The sequence below is a fragment of the Carcharodon carcharias genome, chromosome 5, assembly GCF_017639515.1.
Source record: "Carcharodon carcharias isolate sCarCar2 chromosome 5, sCarCar2.pri, whole genome shotgun sequence".
NCBI lineage: Eukaryota > Metazoa > Chordata > Chondrichthyes > Lamniformes > Lamnidae > Carcharodon > Carcharodon carcharias.
Genome location: NC_054471.1, coordinates 12,153,729 through 12,179,389, shown reverse-complemented (window position 1 = coordinate 12,179,389; position 25,661 = coordinate 12,153,729). Strand labels below are relative to the sequence as shown.

The 25,661-nt window shown below is 43.6% G+C and overlaps 1 protein-coding gene across 1 annotated transcript in view; it reads left to right on the top strand.

Annotated features, from left to right (window-relative positions):
* The window catches only part of enah (ENAH actin regulator), a 566,884-nt gene extending 541,686 nt beyond the window's left edge, over window positions 1–25,198 (top strand). The window contains exon 14 of the mRNA XM_041188077.1: window positions 18,407–25,198. Coding sequence (XP_041044011.1) covers window positions 18,407–18,444 — 38 coding nt within the window. The 3' untranslated portion in view covers window positions 18,445–25,198. The remainder of the gene's footprint in view (window positions 1–18,406) is intronic.
* Window positions 25,199–25,661: the final 463 nt, after the last annotated feature.

Here is a 25,661-nt window from a genome sequence, read left to right as displayed (position 1 = left end):
GTGAGAGAGCGAGAGGTGGGTATGGCCATTAACAGTGAGAGAGCGAGAGGAGGGCAGGGCCATTAACAGTGAGAGAGCGAGAGGAGGGCAGGGCCATTAACAGTGAGAGAGCGAGAGGAGGGCAGGGCCATTAACAGTGAGAGAGCGAGAGGAGGGCAGGGCCATTAACAGTGAGAGAGCGAGAGGAGAGCATGGCCATTAACAGTGAGAGAGCGAGAGAAGGGCAGGGCCATTAGCAATGAGAGAGCGAGAGGAGCGTATGGCCATTAACAGTGAGAGAGCGAGAGAAGCAGCGGGGTCCATCAACAGTGAGAGAGCGAGAGGAGGGTATGGCCTTTAATAGTGAAAGAGCGAGAGAAGCAGCGGGGTCCATTAACAGTGAGAGCTAGAGGAGGGCAGGGCCATTAACAGTGAGAGAGCGAGAGGAGGGCAGGGCCATTAACAGTGACAGAGCTAGAGGAGAGCAGGGCCATTAACAGTGAGAGAGCGAGAGGAGAGCAGGGCCATTTAACAATGAGAGAGTGAGAGGAGGGCAGGGCCATTAACAGTGAGAGAGCGAGAGGAGGGCAGGGCCATTAACAGTGAGAGAGCGAGAGGAGGGCAGGGCCATTAACAGTGAGAGAGCGAGAGGAGGGCAGGGCCTTTAACAGTGAGAGAGCGAGAGGAGAGCAGGGCCATTAACAGTGAGAGAGCGAGAGGAGAGCAGGGCCATTAACAGTGAGAGAGCGAGAGGAGGGCTGGGCCATTAACAGTGAGAGAGCGAGAGGAGGGCAGGGCCATTAACAGTGAGAGAGCGAGAGGAGGGCAGGGCCATTAACAGTGAGAGAGCGAGAGGAGGGCAGGGCCATTAACAGTGAGAGAGCGAGAGGAGGGCAGGGCCATTAACAGTGAGAGAGCGAGAGGAGGGCAGGGCCATTAACAGTGAGAGAGCGAGAGGAGAGCAGGGCCATTAACAGTGAGAGAGCGAGAGGAGGGCAGGGCCATTAACAGTGAGAGAGCGAGAGGAGAGCAGGGCCATTAACAGTGAGAGAGCGAGAGGAGGGCAGGGCCATTAACAGTGAGAGAGCGAGAGAAGGGCAGGGCCATTAACAATGAGAGAGCGAGAGGAGGGTATGGCCATTAACAATGAGAGAGCGAGAGAAGCAGCGGGGTCCATTAACCGTGAGAGAGCGAGAGGAGGGTATGGCCATTAACAGTGAGAGAGCGAGAGAAGCAGCGGGGTCCATTAACAGTGAGAGAGCTAGCGGAGGGCAGGGCCATTAACAGTGAGAGAGCGAGAGGAGGGCAGGGCCATTAACAGTGACAGAGCTAGAGGAGAGCAGGGCCATTAACAGTGAGAGAGCGAGAGGAGAGCAGGGCCATTTAACAGTGAGAGAGTGAGAGGAGGGCAGGGCCATTAACAGTGAGAGAGCGAGAGGAGGGCAGGGCCATTAACAGTGAGAGAGCGAGAGGAGGGCAGGGCCATTAACAGTGAGAGAGCGAGAGGAGGGCAGGGCCATTAACAGTGAGAGAGCGAGAGGAGGGCAGGGCCATTAACAGTGAGAGAGCGAGAGGAGAGCAGGGCCATTAACAGTGAGAGAGCGAGAGGAGAGGCAGGGCCATTAACAGTGAGAGAGCGAGAGGAGGGCAGGGCCATTAACAGTGAGAGAGCGAGAGGAGGGCAGGGCCATTAACAGTGAGAGAGCGAGAGGAGGGCAGGGCCATTAACAGTGAGAGAGCGAGAGGAGGGCAGGGCCATTAACCGTGAGAGAGCGAGAGGAGGGCAGGGCCATTAACAGTGAGAGAGCGAGAGGAGGGCAGGGCCATTAACAGTGAGAGAGCGAGAGGAGAGCAGGGCCATTAACAGTGAGAGAGCGAGAGGAGGGCAGGGCCATTAACAGTGAGAGAGCGAGAGGAGAGCAGGGCCATTAACAGTGAGAGAGCGAGAGGAGGGCAGGGCCATTAACAGTGAGAGAGCGAGAGAAGGGCAGGGCCATTAACAATGAGAGAGCGAGAGGAGGGTATGGCCATTAACAATGAGAGAGCGAGAGAAGCAGCGGGGTCCATTAACCGTGAGAGAGCGAGAGGAGGGTATGGCCATTAACAGTGAGAGAGCGAGAGAAGCAGCGGGGTCCATTAACAGTGAGAGAGCTAGCGGAGGGCAGGGCCATTAACAGTGAGAGAGCGAGAGGAGGGCAGGGCCATTAACAGTGACAGAGCTAGAGGAGAGCAGGGCCATTAACAGTGAGAGAGCGAGAGGAGAGCAGGGCCATTTAACAGTGAGAGAGTGAGAGGAGGGCAGGGCCATTAACAGTGAGAGAGCGAGAGGAGGGCAGGGCCATTAACAGTGAGAGAGCAAGAGGAGGGCAGGGCCATTAACAGTGAGAGAGCGAGAGGAGGGCAGGGCCATTAACATTGAGAGAGCGAGAGGAGGGCTGGGCCTTTAACAGATAGAGAGCGAGAGGAGAGCAGGGCCATTAACAGTGAGAGAGCGATAGGAGTGCAGGGCCATTAACAGTGAGAGGGCTAGAGGAGAGCAGGGCCATTAACAATGAGAGAGCGAGAGGAGGGCAGAGCCATTTACAGTGAGAGAGCGAGAGGAGGGCAGGGCCATTAACAGTGAGAGAGCGAGAGGAGGGCAAGGCCATTAACAGTGAGAGAGCGAGAGGAGAGCAGGGCCATTAACAGTGAGAGAGCGAGAGGAGAGCAGGGCCATTAACAGTGAGAGAGCGAGAGGAGAGCAGGGCCATTTAACAGTGAGAGAGAGAAGCAGCTGGGGCCATTAACAGTGAGAGAGCGAGCGGAGGGCAGGGCCATTTAACAGTGAGAGAGCGAGAGGAGGGCAGGGCCATTAACAGTGAGCTAGAGAAGCAGCGGGGGCCATTAACAGTGAGAGAGCGAGAGAAGCAGTGGGGGCCATTAACAGTGAGAGAACTAGAGGAGAGCAAGGCCATTTACAGTGAGAGAGCGAGAGGAGAGCAGGGCCATTAACAGTGAGAGAGCGAGAGGAGGACAGGGCCATTAACAGTGAGAGAGCGAGAGAAGGGCAGGGCCATTAACAGTGAGAGAGCGAGAGAAGGGCAGGGCCATTAACAGTGAGAGGGCTAGAGGAGAGCAGGGCCATTAACAGTGAGAGAGCGAGAGAAGCAGTGGGGGCCATTAACAGTGAAAGAGCGATAGGAGGGCAGGGCCATTAACAGTGAGAGGGCTAGAGGAGAGCAGGGCCATTAACAATGAGATAGCGAGAGGAGGGCAGAGCCATTAACAGTGAGAGAGCGAGAGGAGGGCAGGGCCATTAACAGTGAGAGAGCGAGAGGAGGGCAAGGCCATTAACAGTGAGAGAGCGAGAGGAGAGCAGGGCCATTAACAGTGAGAGAGCGAGAGGAGGGCAGGGCCATTAACAGTGAGAGAGCGAGAGGAAAGCAGGGCCATTAACAGTGAGAGAGCGAGAGGAGAGCAGGGCCATTAACAGTGAGAGAGCGAGAGGAGAGCAGGGCCATTAACAGTGAGAGAGCGAGAGGAGAGCAGGGCCATTAACAGTGAGAGAGCGAGAGGAGGGCCGGTCCATTAACAATGAGGGAGCTAGAGGAGAGCAGGGCCATTAACAGTGAGAGAGCGAGAGGAGGGCTGGGCCATTAACAGTGAGAGAGCGAGAGGAGGGCAGGGCCATTAACAGTGAGAGAGCGAGAGGAGAGCAGGGCCATTAACAGTGAGAGGGCTGGAGGAGGGTATGGCCATTAATACTGAGAGAGCGAGAGAAGCAGCAAGGGCCATTAACAGTGAGAGAAGAGTGAGAGACCAATAAAGAGCACAGAGAGAGAGGGGAGAGACCATTAAAGATTGTGGAGCGCAGCTGATTGGTGAGTAGGATTGGTGAGTATTTCTAGTCTTTAAAGTAAAAGTAAAGTCTTTACTTTGTGTTTAGGTCTCTAGTCTATTTTTTTCTTTTCTCTTTTTCTTATACATAACTTGTTAAGTACATGATCAATACTGCTGTATAAAAAAAATTTCAATAAATTGTAAAGAGCAGGGATATTAGAGTAATTAATTAAATAAAATAGGATAGCAATGGCAGGACAAGTGATGTGTTGCTGCTGCAGCATGTGGGAACTGCTGGACACCAGGGTGATCCAGAGTGAACACATCTGTAGTCTGTTTTTGCAACTCGAGGAACTTCGGATCCAAGTTAAGGAACTGGAGTCCAAGCTGCAGACATTGTGCCACATCAGGGAGGGGGAAAGATACCTGGACACTTTGCTCCAGCAGGAGGTCACACCCCTCAGATTAGGCCATTCAAATTTGGTCTGTGATCAGGGACAGTAGGGTATAACTGCAGGTGAAGCAGGCATGGGGACCCAGGGGATAGCATTCAAGGAGCCTTGGCCCCTACAATTGTCCAACAATTACGAGGTTCTTGCAAGCTGTGTGGATGAGAGCGGGGACTGCAAGGAGGATGTGTGAATTGACCACAGCACCATGGTACATGGAGCCATTCAAGTGGGGGGAGAAAATAGGAACGAGGAAGTGGTAGGACACCGTATAATTAGGGGGATAGATACAGTTCTCTGCAACCATGAGCATGAGTCCCGAAGGCTGTGTTACCTCCTCAGTGCCAGGGTTAAGGCCATCTCCTCAGTGCTGAAGAGGAACTTGGAATGGGAGGGGAGGGATCCAGTTGTCGTCATCTACGTTGGTACTAATGACATTGATAGGACTAGAAAGAAGGTTCTGCTGAAAGGATTTAACAGTTAGGAGCTAAATTGAAAAGCAAAACCTCCAAGGTAATAACCTCAGGATTACTACCTGAGCCACAGGCAAACTGGCATAGTGTAAATAAAGTCAAGGAGTTAAATGCGTGGCTCAAAGATTGATGTGGGAGGAATAGGTTTCAGTTCGTGGGGCACTGGCACCATTACTGGGGTAGAAAGGAGCAGTTCTGGTCGGTTCACTTGAACCATGCTGGGACCAATGTCCTAGCAAATCGAAAGCTAGGGCTGCAAAGAGGCTTTAAACTAAATAATGGGGGAGGGGAGAGTTCTAGAGAGGGGATACATAGGCTAACAAAGGAAAAGGACATGGCAGCATTGCAGGGCAACTATTTAGGTATTGATACCCCGAGTGTGACAGGTGGGCACAGAGTGTACAAACATAAAAAAACTGCAGCAAATAGGGTTAAAGGGGGAAAAAAAGGTAAATAAGCAAAATTAATGGCTCTTTTCTTAAATGCACGTAGTATTCAGAGCAAAATAAATGAATTAATGGCACAAATAGAGGTTAGTGGGTATGATCTTATAACCATTACGGAGACATGGTTACAAAGAAATCAAAGCTGGGAACTAAATATTGAGGGGTATGTGACTTTTAGAAAGGACAGGCAGGAAGCAAAGGGTGGTGTGGGGTAGCTTTATTAGTATGAGATGGAGTAAGTATGATAGCAAGCAATGATCTTGGATCAGAAGATGTAGAATCCATATGGGTGGAGGTAAGAAATAACAAGGGGAAGACGACACTGGTGGGAGTAGTCTATAGGCCCCTTAACAGCTATACTGTAGCACAGAGAATAAATCAGGAGATAATGAGGGCATGAAAAAATGGCAGTACATTAATCATGGGTGACCTTAATTTTCATGTAGATTGGGAATATCAAATTGGTAGAGGTAGCCACGAGCAAGAATTCAGAGTGTATTCGGGACAGTTTCCTAGAACAATATGTTGTGGATCCAACCAGGGATCAGGCGATTTTGGATCTGGTAATACATAATGAGGCAAGTTTAATAAATGATCTCAGAGTAAAAGATCCCCTAGGAAACAGTGACCCTACCATGGTAGAATTTAGCATTCAGTTTGAAAGTGAGAAACTTGGGGCGGAAACAACTGTGTTAAACTTAAATGAGGGTAATTACAAAGGAATGAGGGCAGAGTTGGCTGGAGTGGATTAGGAAAGAAAAGATGGTTCATGAACAATGGCAGACAAGAAAATCATTCATGACTCCCAACGAAGATATATCCCAGTAAGAAAGAAGGTTTCTAGGAAGGGGATAAAACAACCATGGTTAACCAAGGAAGTTAAGGATAGTATCAAATTAAAGGAAAAAACATACAACGTGGCAACGATTAGTGGTAAACCAGAGGATTGGAAAAGCTTTAAAAACCAACAAAAGGTGACCAAAAAAATAATAGAGGGACAAAATAAACTTTGAGGGTAAACTAGCAAGTGATATAAAAACAGACAGTAAGAGCTTCTTTAAATACTTGAAAAGGAAGAGTGGCCAAAGTGAACATAGGCCCCTTAGAGAATGAGGCTGGGGAGATAATAATGGGGAACCAGGAAATGGCAGAGGAGTTGAATAAATACTTTGCATCAATTTTCATGGTAGAAGACATCAATAGTAATCCAAAAATACTAAATAATCAAGGGGCAAAAGGTGGGGTGAAAATAAATACAATAATTATCACTAGAGAATAAGTACTAGGGAAACTAATGAGGCTAAAAGCGGATAAGTCCCCTGGACCTGATGGATTGCAACCTAGGATATTAAAGGAAGTAGCTACACAAATAGTGGATGCATCTTTCAAGAATCCTTAGATTCTGGAAAAGTCCCAGAGGATTGGAAAACTGCCAATTTAAAGCCCTTATTCAAAAAGAGAGAGAGACAAAAAAACAGGTAACTATAGGCCAGTTAGCTTAACATCCATTGTTGGTAAAATGTTAGAGTCTATTATAAAGGATGCAGTAGCAGAGCATTTACAAATACATAATCTAATCAAGCAGAGTCAGCATGGCTTCATGAAGGGGAAATCATGCCTGACAAATTTTATTAGAATTCTTTGAGGATGTAACAAGCAGGATAGATAAAAGGGAACCAGTAATATATTTTGATTTCCAAAAAGCGTTCAATAAGGTACTGCACATAAGGCTACTTAATAAGATAAGAGCCCATGGTGTTGGGGCTAGTATTTTGGCATGGGTAGAGGATTGGCTAACTAATAGAAGACAGAGAGTTGGGATAAAGGGGGCATTTTTAGGATGGCAACCTGTAACCAGTGGAGTGCCTTGGGATCAGTGCTGGGGCCACAATTATTTACAATATATATTAATGACTTGGATGAAGAAAGTGAATGTACTATCGCCAAGTTTGCGGATGACACAAAATAGGTGGAAGGGCAAGTGGTGAGGATGACACAGAGTCTACATAGGGATATAGACAGGTTAAGTGAGTGGGCAAAAACTTGGCAGATGGAATACAATGTGGGAAAATGTGAGGTTATGCATTTTGGCAGGAAGAATAGAAGAGCTGAATATTAGTTAAGTGGAGAAAGACTGAAGAAAGCTGCAGCACAGAGGGATTTGGGAGTACTCGGGCATGAATACCAAAAAGCTAGCATACAAGTTCAGGCAATGGGGAAGGCAAATGGTATGTTGGCCTTTATTTCAAAAGGAACGGAGTATAAAAATAGGGAAGTCTTGCTAAAACTATGCAAGGCACTAGTTAGACCACACCTGGTATACTGGTATACTGTGAACAGTTTTGGACCCCTTACCTAAGGAAAGATATACTAGCTTTGGAGGCAGGCCAGAGAACGTTCACTAGTTTGATCCCGGGTATGGAGGGATTTTGTTACAAGGAGTGATTGAGTAGGTTGGGCCTGTACTCACTAGAGTTTAGAAGAATGAACCTTATTGACATATATAAGATTCTCAGGGGGCTTGACAGGGTAGATGCTGAGAGGCTGTTTCACACTGTGAGAGAGTCTAGGACCAGAGGGCATAATCTCAGAGTAAGGGGTCGCCCATTTAAGACAGAGATGAGGAGGAATTTCTTCTCTGAGGGTAGTGAATCTTTGGAATTCTTTACCGCAGAGGGCTGCTGTAGAGGCTGGGTCGTTAAGTATATTTAAGGCTGAGATGGACAGATTTTTAATCAGTAAGTGAATCAAGGGTTATGGGGAAAAGGCAGTAAAATGGAGTTGAGGATTATCACATCAGTCATGATCTCAATGAATAGCGGAGCAGACTTGATGGGCCAAATGGCCTACTACTGCTCCTACATCTTATAGTCTAATGATAAATCACCAACCTTCTTCCAGGCGTTTAAACCAAGGTAAGCAAAGTAGACATGGCCTGGAAGGAGCCAGAGGGATTCGAGAAAGTGATGCAGGTTAACATTATGATTAGTAGGCCAGCGAGATTTCTAGATAATAAAAATAAAGTTAGAAGATTGCACAATTATGACTGGCCAATAAGATTACACAAAAGGATTATTTTTAAAATTTAGCCAGCCAGTCTGAGAAACTCTGCACCCAGAATTATCCAGCATGAGGCCCAAATTTGTTCCATTAGCTTTTGGCTAAGTGATCCTCCAAATTCTCTTCAAAAAATCAGGACTGTGGACTTCTCAGCCCAAACTTAACTTGGCGAATGCCTTAAAGCCTAAATGATGGTTTGCACTCTAAGGGTTACTGTAAATTGTGTTATGACGTGGCAGATGATATTTGTCAGGTGGACCAAACCAGCGAGGGAAGCTTGGTCATGTTATCACAATGGTTTTGCAATTTGTATTTATTGCAAGATGTGTGCACTGAATTCAGAAGTAATAAGTCCACTAATACCTATAGGGATTTTTTGAGAATTAAATTAAAATATTTATTAACAAAATAAAAGATGTCAAGCACATATTTAAGCTTACAACTACAACTATGATAACTCCTAAAATTTCTAATTAACGTGACCTCCAGTTACACTCCCTTTAAGGAAACTGTCCAATAGATTTTAGATATAAATCAAACTCAGCAAGTTAACACAATACACTGGACAGTGGAATTCCAAATGGCTCTTCCCCAACTTCTGATTAGTTAAGCAGCAGATTTATGCAGAAATGCTAGAGGCTTCAATAAGGCTACTTTGCACACCTATTAAATCTTACATGGCCTTCTCCCACAAGACCTTTCACTTTCCTTTATATCTGTTTTTCTCTTATTATGTAAATTCTATTGTTCCATATGTCTTTGAAACTGTATTTACCTCATAATTTAAAAACTTTCATGCTACCAATATTCACAGAATCACAGAGTGCAGAAGAGGCCCTTCGGCCCATAGAGTCTGTACCGACACATGAGCAACACCTGACCTACCTACCTAATCCCATTTATCAGCACTTGGCCCATAGCCTTGAATGTTATGACGTGCTAAGTGCTCATCCAGGTACTTTTTAAAGGATGTGAGGCAACCCGCCTCCATCACCCTCCCTGGCAGTGCATTCCAGACCGTCACCATCTCTGGGTAAAAAAGTATTTCCTCACATTCCTCCTAAACCTCCTGCCCCTCACCTTGAACTTATGTCCCCTCGTGACTGACCCTTCAACTAAGGGGAATAGCTGCTCCCTATCCACCCTGTTCATGCCCCTTATAATCTTGTACACCTCGATCAGGTTGCCCCTCAGTCTTCTCTGCTCCAACGAAAACAACCCAAGTCTATCCAACTTCTCTTCATAACTTAAATGTTTCATCCCAGCAACATCCTGGTGAATCTCCTCTGCATCCCCTCCAGTGCAATCACATCCTTCCTATAATGTAGCGACCAGAACTGCACACAGTACTCCAGCTGTGGCCTCACTAAGGTTCTGTACAACTCCAACATGATCTCCCTATTTTTGTAATCTATGCCTCGATTAATAAAGGCAAGTGTCCCGTCTGCCTTTTTCACCCCCCCACTAACATGCCCCTTCACCTTTAGATGTCTATGGACACACACTCCAAGGTCCCTTTGTTCCTCAGAACTTCCTAGTGCATTGAATACTTCCTTGTCATTGCCAGCAATCTTTGGGAAAAATAAACATATTCCTTTGCCTTGTTTATCTGGTGAGTTGTGAACAGACTAAAACCCCTTTGAAATCCAAATATCCCTTCATTTATCTCAAAATGCAAATTACCTTCACACCTTACATGCTAAGCCAGCATCCATGTTTACTCATTAGCTTCTTTTGATGATTTAAACTTGTAGTCTACTTGACTCCAATATAATTAAGTCACACATAAACAGACCCAACTATACTTACCCCCATAAACTGACTTAACTATAAACTAGAAAAATGAAAATTATTATACTTTCCTGACAATTGTCTAACCCTAAGCTAGACAAATTTTTCCAGTTTCTTTCTCCCCTTATGAAACCCAAGTCTGCAAACTGACTGACTATTGCCACAAGGCTAATTACCTTTCACTGTGATGACCACTATAGATTTCTTCCTCTAGCTTCAAACTAGGCAGATTTTCCCCTCAAGAAATCCAAACTGAGCTGGAGTCCCACCCGCATTCTGTGCTGTGAACAATAAGGTTAGTAGTTTTTCTGCTTAAAGTACAGACCTGTCTAACAATCATCATCTGTTGGCGCCCACAATCCAGTGTGATGCAGTCCACACCAAAGCAAAATTGCAGCAGCCTGCTTTCGAGCAAGCATCCAGATAAGTTAAACAAAAGAACCTTCTACTCCCACATCCCAACTCTGTGACAGTGTTGCATACTTTGGGATTTCCTCAAACAGAAACTTAAATTAGTTTTTTCAGAGTTCAGCCAAACTCTTTGATTCTGTAACCCATATGAATAATTTATATTGCTAATGGAGTTTATGACCCTTTCTCCAGAATTTCTGACCCTATCAAGGAACTCCCTTGTGTTTACATAGAGGTCTACAGCACAGAAAAAGACCCTTTGGTCCATTGAGTCTGCACCGGTCAAACAAGTACCTAACTATTCTAATCCCATTTTCCAGCACTAGGCCCATAGCCTTGTATGCCATGGCATCACAAGTACACATCTAAATACTTCTTAAATGTTATGAGATTTTCTGCCTCTACCACCCTTTCAGGCAGTGACTTCCAGATTTCCACCTCCCTCCTGGTGAAAAAATTCCTCCTCACATCGCCTCTAAACCTCCTGCCCCTTACCTTAAATCTATGGTCCCTGGTTATTGATCCCTCCACCAAGGGGGAACATTCCTTCCTGTCTATCTCAACTATGCCCCTCATAATTTTATACATTTCAATCATGTCCCCCCTCAATCTTCTCTGCTCCAAGGAAAATAATCCCAGTCTATCCAATCTCTCTTCATAACTAAAACTCTCCAGCACAGGCAACACCCTGGTAAATCTCCTCTGCACTCTCTCTAGTGTAATCACATCCTTCCTATAATGCAAATTCCAGAGCTGCATGCAATACTCTAGCTGTGGCCTAACCAGGGTTTTATACAGTTCCAGCATAACCTCCCTACTCTTATACTCTGTGCCTCGGCTAATAAAAGCAAGTATCCCATATGCCTTCTTAACCACCTTATCTACCTGTCTTGCTACCTTAAGGGACCATTGGACATACACACCACGGTCCCTCTGATCTTCGGTACGTCCTAGAGTCCTACCATTCATCACGTGTTCCCGTGCCTTGTTTGTCCTGCCCAAGAGCGTCACCTCACACTTATCTGGATTAAATTCCATTTATCACTGATCAGTCCATCTGACCAGGCTGTTCTATCCTCCTGCAATCTAAGGCCAGCCTCTTCACTATTTACCACCCCACCAATTTTCGTGTCATCCACGAACTTACTGATCAACCCTTCCACATTCAAGTCTAAATCATTTATATATACCACAATCAGCAAGGGACCCAACACCGATCCCTGTGGAACCCCACTGGACACAAGCATCCAGTCACAAAAACACCCCTCGATCATCACCTTTTGCTTCCTACTACTCAGCCAATTCTGGATCCAATTTGCCAAATTGCCTTGGATCCTATAGACTCTTACTTAGTTATCAGTCTCCAAGTAGACTACATCAAATGCATTGCCCTCATCTACTTACCTGGTCACCTTTTTGAAAAATCGAATCTAATTGGTCAGACATGGTCTCCCCTTAATAAAACCATGCTGACTTTCCTTGATTAATCCCTGCCTCTCCAAGTGTAGATTAATTCTGTCCCTCAGAATTGCTTCCAATAGTTTCCCCACCACTGAGGTTAGACTGACTGACCTGTAGTTCCCTGGTTTATCCCTTCCTCCCTTTTTGAATAACGGTACCACACTGGCTGTCCTCCAGTCCTCTGGCACCTCTCCTGTGGCCAGTGGGGTATTGAAAATTATTGCCAGTGCCCCTGCTATCCCCTCCCTTGCCTCACTCAACCGCCTGGGATACATTTCATCCGGGCCTGGAAGTTTATCTACTTTTAAGCCTGCCAGACCACTTAGAACCTCCTCCCTTTCTATGCTAATTTCTTTACTTATATCACAGTCTTTTTTTTTTTCATACCTGTGTTGTCCCTCTCACTTGTGAACACTGGCACAAAGTATTCAGTTAGAACCTTACCTGAGTCTTCTGGCTCCACACACAAATTACCACTCTGGTCCTTAATGGGCCCTACTCTTTCCCTAGTTATCCTCTTCCTCTTAATGTACTTGTAAAATAACTTTAGATTTTCCTTTATTTTACCAGCCAATGTTTTTCATGCCCCCTTTTTGCTCTCCTAATTTCCTTTTTAAGTTCCCCCTACACATTCTATACTCCTCTAGGGCTTCAGCTGTTTTGAGCCCTCAGTATCTGCCATAAGCCTCCCTTTTTCTCTTTATCCAATCCTGTATATCCCTCGACATCCAGGGTTCCCTGCATTTGATGGTCCCACCCTTTGTCTTTACTGGAATATGTTGGCCCTGTCCTCTCCCTACTTCAGTGGTCTTCACCACTGAAGAGGTGGACATAGTGCGAACAGCCACAATGACTAGGAAGGTCACTGGAACTGATGGCATCTATCCCAAGTTTCTCAAGAACTATAGTCCAAAATGTGGCTTGCTAAATTCACCTCCATCATCTTTGACACTGGGCTAATCCCAGAAGTCTGGTGCCATCAGGAAGTCTCTGCCATCCTAAAATTACAAAAACTTGCAAAAAATCCCAAAAGCTAACTGACGCCCCATCACCCTCCTGTCTATGATGTCCAACATGATCGAACTGTTCATCCTTAACTAGACAAAGCAGGTTTTAGAAGCTGCCTCCCAAATGAGCAGGCAGTCTTCAGAGAAGGAGGAAACTACACTGACCAAGTCTGCCTTCTTCAACTGCTGCAGTTCCTGTGGTACTGTGCTGTTAGGAAGGGAGTTCCAGGATTTTGATCCAGCAACAGTGTCAGCAAGGTATAATAATTTCCATAATGTTATTGTAACTTATTGTAAAATAGAGTAATAGTGGGATATGTGTGTGTTTGTGTGTGTGTGTGTGTGTGTGTGTGTGTGTGTGTGTGTGTGTGTGTGAGAGAGAGAGGGACTTAATTGAAATAGAGGCAGCTAGTCTGGGTGCTTTGATATAAGTAGAGAAGTTAGGTTTGAAATGTTAAATAGGTAAACATGAAGAGTTTTAGAATATGAAGTGTAAAGGTAACATTTGCATTTATAAACAAACTATAGTGGCTTGGATTCAAAGGAGGGGATGTAATGTATACCTTGCCAGCAAAAGTACTAAGAAATAATTGTTTATTTTTACCAAAAATTACTGGTGGAATTGGTATAATGATAGATTTTTTATTAGTCAAGAGGTAACGTTCAAAAGACCTAGTGAAACAGTGGGAATTTGCATTCAAAGGGGAAAATATGTATAAAGGAGAGAAGGCTGTTTATAAGGGGCTATTTTGAGATCTAACAAGCATGAAAAGCCTTCAGCATCTATGCCTCATGCTGCTGTCTTCAAAGAACTGAAGTTAAAAAAACTCATTTTGAATTGGACTTGTGCAGGGTATCATGTTCCTTTGCCTGGGTCTTTAAAACCTGTGTCTTACTGTTGCCTTAACGAAATGTAACTGGAATTTGGATTGATTAGGGGATTTAGAAGTTATCATAGTAGTAATTTGCAGATCTATGTTGGTATTTAAAATAATTTCACTTATTAATAAATGTTTAAATCTAATTTTGTAAATACCTATAAGACTTGGTGGTCTTATTACTACTGAATTCAAGGCACGCATACAAACTGCAAAACAAATTGTGGCAGTTGTTTCAAGTTTCCCTGTGGGATTTGAACAACCCAGCATTCATGTGTCAGGACAACAGTGAAGGAACAGCGATATATTTCCAAGTCAGGATAGTGAGTGGCTTGGAAGGGAACTTGCAGGTAGAGGTGTTCCCATTATCTGCTGCCCATGTCTTTCTAGATGGTAGCGGTTCTGGGTTAGGAAGGTACAGCTTAAGGAGCCTTGGTGAGTTTCTACAGTGCATTTTGTCAATGGTATACACTACTGCCACTGTGCGTCAGAGGTGGAGGGAGTGAATGTTTGTGGATGTGGTGCCAATCAAGCGGGCTGCTTTGTCCTGGATGGTGTCAAGCTTCTTCAGTGTTGTGGGAGCTGCACTCATCCAGACAAGTGGAGAGTATTCCATCACACTCCTGGCTTGTACCTTGTAGGTGGTGGACAGGCCTTGGGGGGTCAGGAGGTGAGTTACTCACCGCAGGATTCCTAGCCTCTGACCTGATCATGTAGCTACAGTATTTATATGGCTAGTCCAGCTCAGTTTCTGGTCAATGGTAACCCCCTCCCCAGGATGTTGATAGCAGGGGATTCAGTGATGGTAATGCCATTGAATTTCATGGGGCGATGGTTAGATTCTCTCTTGTTGCAGATGGTCATTGCCTATCACTTGTCTGGCGCAAATGTTGTCCAGGCCTTGCTGCATTTGGACATGGACTGCTTCAGTATCTGAGGAGTCACATGGTGTTGAACTTTATGCAATCATCAGTGAACATCCCCATTTCTGACCTTATGGAAGGAAGGTCCTTGATTAAGCAGCTGAAGATTGGGCCGAGGACACTACTCTGAGGAACTCCTGCAGAGATGTCCTGGAGCTGAGATGACTGACCTCCAACAACCACAATCATCTCCCTTTGTGCTGGGTATGACTCCAACCAGTGGAGAGTTTTCCCCCTGATTCCTATTGACTCCAGTTGTGCTCGGGCTCCTTGATGCCACACTCGGTCAAATGTGGCCTTGATGTCAAGGGCAGTCACACTCACCTCACCTCAGGAGTTCAGCTCTTTTGTCCATGTTTGAACCAAGTAATGAAGTCAGAAGCTGAGTGACACTGGCGGAACCCAAACTGGGTGTCAGTAAGCAGATTAATGCTAGTGCTGTTGATGACCACTTCCACTACTTTACCGATGATCAAAAGTAGACTGCTGGGTTGGTAATTGGCCAGATTGGATATGTCCTGTTTTTTATGTACAGTTCATAACCTGGGCGATTTTCCACACAGCTGGGTAGATGCCAATGTTGTAGCTGTATTGGAACAGCTTGGCTAGGGGGCATGGCACGTTCTGGAGCACAAGTCTTCAGTACCATTGCTGGAATATTGTCAGGGCCCATAGCCTTTGCAGTATCCAGTGCCATCAGCCATTTATTGATATTATGTGGAGTGAATCGAATTGGCTGAAGACTGACATCTGTGATGCTGGGGACCTCCGGAGGAGGATCATGCACTTGGCACGTCTGGCTGAAGATTGTTGCGAGTGCTTCAGCCTTATCTTTTGCACTGATATGCTGGGCTCCCCCATCGTTGAGGATGGGGATATTTGTGGAGCCGCCTCCTCCAGTGAGTTGTTTAATTGTCAACCACCATTGACGACTGGATGTGGCAGGACTCTAGATCTTGGATCTGATCTGTTGGTTGTCCTGAGTTGTAGCTTCACCAGGTTTTTTTTAAATTCGTTCATGGATATGGGCATCACTGGCTCAGCCAGCACTTATTGCCCTTGCTCAGACGGGCATTTAAGAGTCAACCACATTGCTGTGGGTCCAGAGTCACATGTAGGCCAGACTAGGTAAGGACGGCAGATTTCCTTCCCCAAAGGACATTAGTGAACCAGATGGGTTTTTACAACAATCGACAATGGTTTCTTGGTCATCATCAGACTTTTAATTCCAGATTTTTTTTTTATTGAATTCAAACTTCACCATCTGCCGTGGTGAGATTTGAACCCAGTTCCCCAGAGCATTACCCTGGGTCTCTGGAATACCAGTCCAGTGACAGTACCACTATGCCACTGCCTCCCCAAACACCTCATTTTGACACCCCATTTTTAGGTATGCCTGGTGCTGCTCCTGCCATTGCCCTCCTGCACTCTTCATTGAACCAGGCTTCATCCCCTGGCTTGATGGTAATAATAGAGTGGGGGATATGCCAGGCTATGAGGTTACAGATTGTGTTTTGAGTACAATTCTGCTGCTGCCAATGGCACACAGGCCACATGGATGCCCAGTCTTGAGTTGCCAGATCTGTTCGAAATCCATTCCATTTAGCACGGGTCTCCGTCTCAACAAGGACAGGGGCAGTACGTGGTAATCAGCAGGCGGCCTCCTTGCCCATGTTTGAGCTGATGCCATGAAACTTCATGGGTCCAGAGTCGATGTTGAGAACTCCCGGGGTTACTCCCTCCTGACAGTATACCACTGAGCCACCACCTCTGCTGGGTCTGTCCTGCTGATAGGACAAGACATACCCAGGGATGGTGATGGTGCTGTCTGGGACATTATCTGTAAAGTGTGATTTCTTGAGTAAGATTATGTCAGGCTATTGCTTGGCTAAATAAAATCAAAAATGCTGGAAAAAATTAGCAGGTCCAGCAGCATCTGTGGAGAGAGAGAGAGACAGAGTTAATGTTTCAGCCCATAAGACTCTTCAGAACTAAAGAGAAGTAGAAATGTGATGAGTTTTATACTGTTTTAAGAGGGGGTGGAGCAAGATAAGAGGTCAGGGATAGTTGAGGGCTAAGGAGAGATTGACAAAAATGCCATGGACACAAGACAAAGGGAGTGTTAACGGTAGTGGTAAGGGCTAAAGAAGGTGCTGATAAAGGCATAAAGGTAAGAGCAGAATGTGTGAATAGCAGAACAAGGGTCAGCGCTCTATGAAAGCTAAGTATAGAACCAGTGAAAGATGGCCCTGTGTGGGTTGGGGGGGTGTCGAATTGAGGAATAAAGGATTTTTTAAAATGAATAAGTAAATCTAATAAAAAATTGGATTAAAAAAGGGGTAAAGGTGGAGGAGAGAGTACATGGTCTGAAGTTGTTGAACTCTGTTAAGTCCAGAAGGCTGTAAGACGCCTAATCAGAAGATGAGCTGCTGTTCCTCCAGGTTGCATTGGGCTTCACAGGAACATTGCAGCAGGCCAAAGACAGATATGTGGGCATGAGAGCAGGGTGGTGTGTTGAAATGGCAAGTGACAGGGAGGTCTGGGTCATGCTTGCAGACAGACCGAAGGTGTTCTGCAAAGCGGTCACTGGTCTGCATTTGGTCTCTCCAATTAGATGAGACCACATTGGGTGCAGCGAATGCAGTAGACCAAATTAAAGGAGATGCAAGTGAAGCACTGCTTCACCTGAAAGGAGTGTTTGAGGCCTTGGATAGTGAGGAGGGAAGAGGTAAAGGAGCAGGTGTTGCACCTTCTGAGATTGCATGGGAAGGGGGTGAGGAGTTGTTTATGATGGGGGAGTGGACCATGGTGTCCTGGAGGGAATGGTCCCTATGGAATGCTGACGGGGGGGATGAGGGGAGGATATTTTTGGTGGTGGCGTCATGCTGGAGTTGGTGGAAATGACAGAGAATGAGCCTTTGAATGCGGAGGCTGATAGGGTGAAAAGTGAGAGCAAAGGGGGCCCGAACATGGTTCTTGGAGGGAGGGGAAGGCGGGGAGGGCAGAAGTGTGGAAAATAGGTCGGACACTGTTGAGGCCTCTCTCAGCCACGGTGGGACGGGAACCTCGGTTAAAGAGAAAGGAAGATATGTCAGAAGCACCTTTGGAACAGATGCAACAGAGGTGGAGGAACTAAGAGAATGGGATGGAGTCCTTACAGGGAACAATGTGAGGAGCTGTAGTCAAGGTAGCTGTGGGAATCAAGCTTGTAATGAATATTGGTAGACTGATTACTGTTGGGGGGAGCAGAGGGGCTTGACTGTGTCTTCTGTCACTGGGGAATCTGAAACCTACATGAGTACATAAAATACTAACTTTTTTATGAAGTACTATATAACATTGATTTTCATGTTAATATGATGTATTGTTATATGATAATCTATAATACGAGCTTTAATAATTATATACTGAATGTGACTATGCTGCTTTGTTGCTGTTTTCTTTTCAGGCATCCAGGGTTACTTTAATTTTCAAGTGCTAAAATAGGGCCACATTGGAAAATAGTTTAAGCACTGCTCTAAAACAAGAACTACTTAATATTTATATAGCATCTTTTATGTAGTTTAATGTCCCAAGGTGCAGCAAGTAAACAGCTTCAAGAAAGAAAATCTTATTGGGATGAAAATCAAACAACATCAAAATGAAATTTCAGTTTTTGGGCTGAAATGGATTAGATTGTATTAAAGCATTTCCCTCTTCTTTTCCACAGCAATCAGACAGGAACTGAGCAAATCCAACAATGCGTAGATAACGTGGTGAATGGAATTGACCCTTTTATTAACAAGTGATGACTAATGACAGTGAGAGGGAGATGAGAAAATGACAAGACACCCAGCAAAGAACGGGAGGACTGAAGGGAGGAAGGAGCACTCTCCCATGTGCTGCATTTGGAGATTTTGCAGGCAGCCTCATCACACCGTCGTGCTTTTCTTTTTTTTTTCCCCCTCACTGCTTGCCGCTTTTTCTGACTCTGTTCTTGGAGGAAGAGAGTCCTCTTACTGTAATATTATGCAAAGATTCTTACAAGTCTGTCGAAATCGAATCACAGTGTGCTGAAAAGTCACGTAAATTGAAAGAAAAAATTTGCACAACAATTGTGTTTCTTTTGGTTTTTCCTCTAGGAGGTGGGTTATAATTTGAGCACAAATCTTGGAGACAGCTAACTATAGAGCGGTTGTGCTGCACTTCCCAGTAGTGTGGCCCTGACTCAATGTAATGACGCAGTTTATACACATAGGAAGATGCATTGGTTATAAGAGCCTGGCAGAATGGTGTGTGCTCTATAGTAAGGGTATCCTGGAATTATCTGTTATTTTTCTAATATTCAAAGCAATGGCAGTTCACAGGGTTTAAGGATACAGAGATGCCTTCCTTAGTTTATTATTGTGATAATGCTTTACCAAATCAAAGATTTGTCTGTCAATCCAATCAATAATGTAAGTTAATCAGTGCAGTGTCTGTAATTGTTTTTCCCCTGATTTTGCGCATGTTGAGATGTAATTCTTTATATCAAAATCAGCTGTAAACTGATATTTTATTCCATTTTACCTGAGCAATAGTCAGTCATGTTAATTTGCCATCCAGTTGCCTTTTTAAATGTAGGAAGCGGGGCAAGGTTGGGGCTGAGTAGTCACATCTGTATATTCTTTTAAACATGGTACAGCTCTACACACATTTAGATTTTCCTTTCAGTTTTCATTAAGTATTTGTAATTAGTGGAAAAGAAACACTTTCTGAATGTCTTTTGTTCATTTACTTATGTTTGACCAAATGGATGTGACCCAAAGCAGAGGTGCAAGGGTGTCATTAATCCCTTCATTTCTATCCTTTGGGTGGTGTCCTGAACCTTGACCCCCTTAGTAGCTGCAAGTTCAAACAGCATCATTCTCACATTGTCAGTTGCAGCTAAGATGGGGTATTTCGTCAGCAGTTTAGAAAACATGTGAAGCACGTAAGTTTGATAGCAGACACCCAAGATCCCAAATGCACCATCGTTTAAGTTGCTCAGCTGCCTTTGACTTGCCATTTAGTTTTTCTGGAGCCAAAATCCTGGACTGGGGGAAGTTAAAAGTTCACTTGACTTTCTACAGGCATGGGTTGGGGTGACTGGGGTGACAGGGAGGGTATTACAAATCAACTGGCCTCTGCCCTAGTAAAGCCAGAGTAGGGATGAATCACAAGTCTTCCGCCAAATCCCCCAACCCCCATGCAGTTGTTTCTGGGCTACCAGAAGAGTTCTGTTCCACACATCATTGTAGACCCGGTGGAAGTCATGCTTGTTGATGGTGATCATTGGTTTCTTACTCAGCCTTGCAAAGACCGCAAACAATTGAAAAACAAGTTGATCCCAAAAGGGGTTGATTATTTCAATAGCTTGGCTTTTTAGTCTGATATGGACCTCCAGCTTTCCCGGTTGGAGTGGCAGGGTGCCACTCTGATAAGCTGACACTTCTTTGAGGTGGGAGCCTCTACAGGCACAAGCCACGAGCATCAACTATTTAAATTGTATTAGTCTGTGCTATTTGGGATGGCACCAACCCCAGAGCATAGTGGCAGCTGGCAGTGGAGCAGTGATCTGAAATTTAAGGTCCTTTACATTTAGTAACTTTTTGAAACTGGTCATTTTTCCACTGTAGATAGCCATGAGCACTTGGGCTGGCTCCCAGCATCACCTGTCTCTAGTAATCTCCCATCATTTATATGCCATGTGGCCATGTTTCCACAACTGGATTCTAATTGTTAAATGATGGGCTTACTGTTTCACAAGCAGAATTGCTTCAGGCATGTGCATAGACATCCAAATGAAATTCATTTTCCTTATCCAGTGTGGAAATCATGAACAGGGTGCTTCAATATTATTTTATGTCCTCCAATGAAACTGCTGCTTTTTGGCCTATCCCAAACTGAAATCCAGTGTCAGCTACAATTTTGAGCCAGAAGCTTTCTGGTTAAAACTGTCAATGTGCTTTACAATTTTTAGTCCAAAAAGGTGATTGTCAATTTCTAAAACAAAATTGCATAAACATCAATAGAAAAGCTTATCAAGTGTTTGGTTCATATCTTGTCCTCAAGGTCCACTTAATGACCCTGTTGATCATTGATGTATAGATAATCACCAGTGTAGCTCCCAGTCCTAGTCAGCTGTTGAATTGTGGGAGTGCGGGTTATATCTGTTGTCTAGGTAATGCTGAACTCATGGGATCCGATGAAAGTTCTACAAAATTAAACTTGGATAAATAATAATTAAATATCTACCATGGAGAAGATGATTTGATTGCTCTGTTACTGTTTGTAGGGTGATCATTAACCACTTATTTACAAAGTGATCATGGAGGTTTTTTTAACTGTGATCTTCAGATGGATAAAAGCTACCGTCAGAACAAAACCAAGCACCCTTTTTTTAAATTAAACATCATTTAGTTTTTTTATAGGGTGAGATTTTTTTCCTTTGAGATGTTCATTGTGTCTTCCCGTGTTTCATCCCCAAATACTCACAGATTACAAGGAAATTCAGAAGAATGTCATGGTGGTGTTGGGGGGATCATCTTCCTTGAATAATTTCCTCTGTGCCCTAACTACAAAAGAGGTGCTTGACATCTGCATGTTGTCTACCCACAACTGGGACCAGTAACTCCATGTAGAGGAGGACCTTGACCATAATCATATGCCCTACCACTGTGAGAACTGGCACAGAGGAGTTTCCATGCGCAACATCAGCTAATGTTTAGAGTGTGAATCAACTCCTCACCAAATGATGTGCAAAACTTATTCAACTGGTTAAAAATATCTTGGAAGACTCATTGATCATTCCATACCCCTAAGTTATCTAATTTTCCCCACTTGTGGAAAGAATGTTGCAGTTTGAAGTTCCCATTCAATATTCCGTAGGAGCAGGAATCAAGGCACTGGCACATGACCACTTTAAGTCTCAACTATCTCAAATATATTTTCAAGTCAGTAGTTCAGCTGAAAAACTTAAAGTTCCTACGAGGTGGCAAGATTAGGGCTGGGATTTTCCGACCCCATTGTGGTGGGATCCGCCACAGGAGATTCGGCAGCGCAGCCAGAAGTCCATTGACTTTCGACAGGACTGGATGATCCTGGTGGTGGGCAGGGCCAGAAAATCTCACCCTAGGGATCATTTTGTTAAGAAATTGTGCATGCAGCTGTACATTCAGTGAGGAGAAGGATCATTGTACCTGAAACACCAGACCTATCTGTAGAAAATCTTTTTCAAAAATAGTTCTACTTCATATTTTGGTGGAGTTTATTTTTTAAAAAAACACTGCTGGGTGGCTGAAATAATTTGCGATGTAGTTGGTTTTTCTTCCACATCTGTCTCCTCCCATATCTTAGTGTCAACATTGTCAGCTGATGTCAACTAGGCATCTGTCAAGATTGCAGCTAGATCCTGATAGACACACAATTACTTGGAGAAATGTTCTCCAAGATCAGGTTTGTCCTGGTCTTGCAGGATTTTTGATATTAGGATGGTATTTTAAGTTATTCCAAGTGTTATCCAGGCCTTTTTATATTACTAGGTGTAAGTGTATTGAATTAACATGCCGCACAGTCTTTAAGAAAAAGGTACTAATTTAAACAGTTTACACTTAATTTACTTGAATCTCCTGTTCATGTATTGGTAGATGAAAATGAACAGTTGGGCAATAGGACAGCCAGAGGCTATTTTCCAGCGATGACCAACCGAACATTGGCTGCTGGTTGAAGTAATTTTTTCCCCCATCTTTACACCTGGGAAATTTGTTTTATCCTTTAACTTGGGATTTTTTGCTCTTTATTTTGAGAAACTGCTACTCCTTCAGTAAAAATGTTGATGAAACTTCCAATCGTCTTCTAAATCTTCTCATGGTGAATAAGGACAATTCTATATAACCATAATTTGAATAGCCTTATCAAAATTTGAAGATTTTTACCATTAGACTTCATTTTAGGATTACTTTTCCCCAATTATGCAAATGAAGTATTGCTGAAGAAAAGGGAAATATAAAGATGTAACTTTTGTGCTGGAGGCAGATAGATAGTGGCACAGTTCTGTATCTGGAAATTATAGGCTGTTTGGCCAAACAAATGTTGGTGTTCATACTTCACTTGAGCAATGGTCTTAATCCTGTGTGTTCCACTCTGGTAGTACATCCCACAGCCTCAACAACAAAAAAGATTTTTGTACTCTGTCCTAAATCCCAAAGGAGGTATAAGACTCCCTGGGATCTCAATAAAATGTAACAGTGGGCTGCTGCTCAGCATGTGGTATACTTGCTTTCTTTTCCATTTACATGTTTCTTTTAACCATGTCAGTTGTTTCTGCCATTGAAACAAATGGAGGCAGAGTTTTACGAACATGATTAGTGGGACTGAAACCCCTCTTTAATCAGCAGCTTCAACTTATTGTGCAGTAGATGTAGCTCTGCTGTAATATTAGTATGAAAAAGTTATCCTTTGCAAATGTAGCTTGGAGGCTATATGAGTTGGAATATATGTTCCAGTCAATGTTCAATGTTAGACAAGCTATCTGCCTCCACGCTATCACATTGGGAATTTAACTTTCTTGTGGAGCTGTTGGTCAGTGGTGAATTTCATATTACTCTTTGTCATTATTGGATGAGAGGCTTCTAGAAAGTGTATTTCAGATCTGCTAAAAATCAAAATAACAGTTCTGTGATGAAATATACAACAAACTATTAACTACAGTTTAAAACCAATGTCCGAAAATCAAATGTTTACCTGTACAGAGGTACAAATATTAATGGATAATAATGGATACTACTAAATACTTTGGTAGTTTTGTAACTTCTGTTTTAAAAGTTGAGACTTGTTCAAAATCAGCCTTATTTTACTGTGTCGGAAACTATGTTGGTCCTTGAGCAATGCATGAGTTCAATATTCATAAGTTTCTTGAGGATACTTGCACTTTGTTGGATGCCCTCTACAGGTTTTCCTGAGGGATACCTTCACTGAGATCAGTGTGCTGAGTTTCCTGCAGGCACTCCCTGAATTTGAGACTTTTGGTTTGAGTGACATAAATTGGATTGGGGAATGTTGTGGATTTAATATACTATATTTGCCTCTCTTTAAAAGGTGCATCTTACATAAGCGTTCAGGAAAGCTGCCACCTACTTAATTTACATAAGTCCAAAATTAGTAGTTTTTTAATTGTGCTGGTTTCATGAGGGTTTTTAAAAAAGAAATATGCAAAATGAAATGCAGTGAAAATGTTACAACAAATTTTCAGCAGTATGTACACTTATTTCCATAGAAATGACAGAAATAAGACATCTACATTCAACAGTTGACCAAATATATGTATGTGTGTGCGTGTGTGTTCAAAGAAGGCTACAGTAGAGGATTAAAATAAGCGTGCTTTTTTTCATTGCAAGTCCTGTACATAAAGGAGAAGTGGAGACAATTATTTCTCAATAAAGTGCATTTTAAACGAGCTTCAAATGTCTACTTAGCCCCAGCTTTGTATCATATGATGAATGAGAATTAGCATATCCCACAATAAATAACAAATTAAGTATTTTAAAAGTTCATAAGCTCAGTCCCTCAATCTGGATTGTATGAGAAAACCGGTGTCTGCTGTGAAAAGAATTTTTCTTCTTTATCTATCTCTTGTAATCAAATGAAATGAATGTCTGTATTAAGAGTAAAGTGCTGGTGCTGGAACCTGGCTTGAGTCCTTATATCATGATAATGTTCAGCAGTTTGTACTAGCAAGTATTGTGTTTTTTAAGTTGCATTTTGCCTTTAGATGTTGTGCAGGTGAATGTCAGTTCTTTTTAAAAAGTACAGGTCACCATAGAGATGAGAATAGCCTTCGACAGATCCCCCTTCTCTCTCTGGTGGTTATTATAGAATCATCAATCAACTGCAACTGAGGCAGTCACAAGCTGTCTCATTACAACGTTCTAGGACAGTACTGCTGATACCAGACTTCACAGTGAAAGTTGTGATCCAGGCCTGTCTCCACGTCAAAACTAGAGTTCATGGTAGGGAAAAGCCCAATGGGATTGCCCAGCAGGTACATCTATAAAGCAGAGCTATGTCAGGACCCCGGTACATAAATTTCATCTGCAGACATAAATATGGAAAGTGAATTATTTTGATTCAACTACTTCCTTTTATGCAGTGTAAACAAGGTTTCTGTCTCCGGCATGTCTCCAGATGTTGACTGCTCTTATTCCTCATCTCTAACACAAATGGGATTTGTTTGGGACTATTTTTATTTTTTTTGGTTGCCAAATTTATTTGCACAGACTTCTATTGGTAACTGTCTTGTCAGAAGAGCTTAAAAATGTTTTTTCCTTTTCTGGTGGAATGAACGAAATTTATCAACAGATTTGTCCAATTCTCACGCTTCTAAATCAATCTTTTTGATTTCCAATTTGTTGCAATTCTATTTCTATCATGTTATGTTACATTTTAAAATTTCTTACATGCAATTTTTTGAGCGAATGGAATAAAAATCAACATTAGATCTTGACTGTGTTTCTGTTGGTTTGTGTGTAAATATTGTCATTAAATAATACATAAACAGATTTGCAACAGAGTTCATTGTACAATCAAGTATGCAACTTGCACATTATTGTAAAGTTTCTGCTAATTCCTAATGAGAATCTGTGAAGCATGTAAACTTTTTATATAAAAAAAAACTTGCAGTATCTTTCACCTCCAAAGGATGCCTAGAGCAATTCACAACCCATGAATTTCTTTGGAAGTGCATTTGTTTTGCTAACAAATGTGGCGCCAAAATTCCAGAAACAGCATACCAGATTCACAGAATCAGAGTGCCAAATAGGCCCTTCAGCCCGTCGAGTCTGCACTGACACATGAGAAACACCTGACCTACCTACCTAATCCCATTTACCAGCACTCAGCCCATAGCCTTGAATGTTATGACGTGCCAAGTGCTCATCCAGGTACTTTTTAAAGGATGTGAGGCAGCC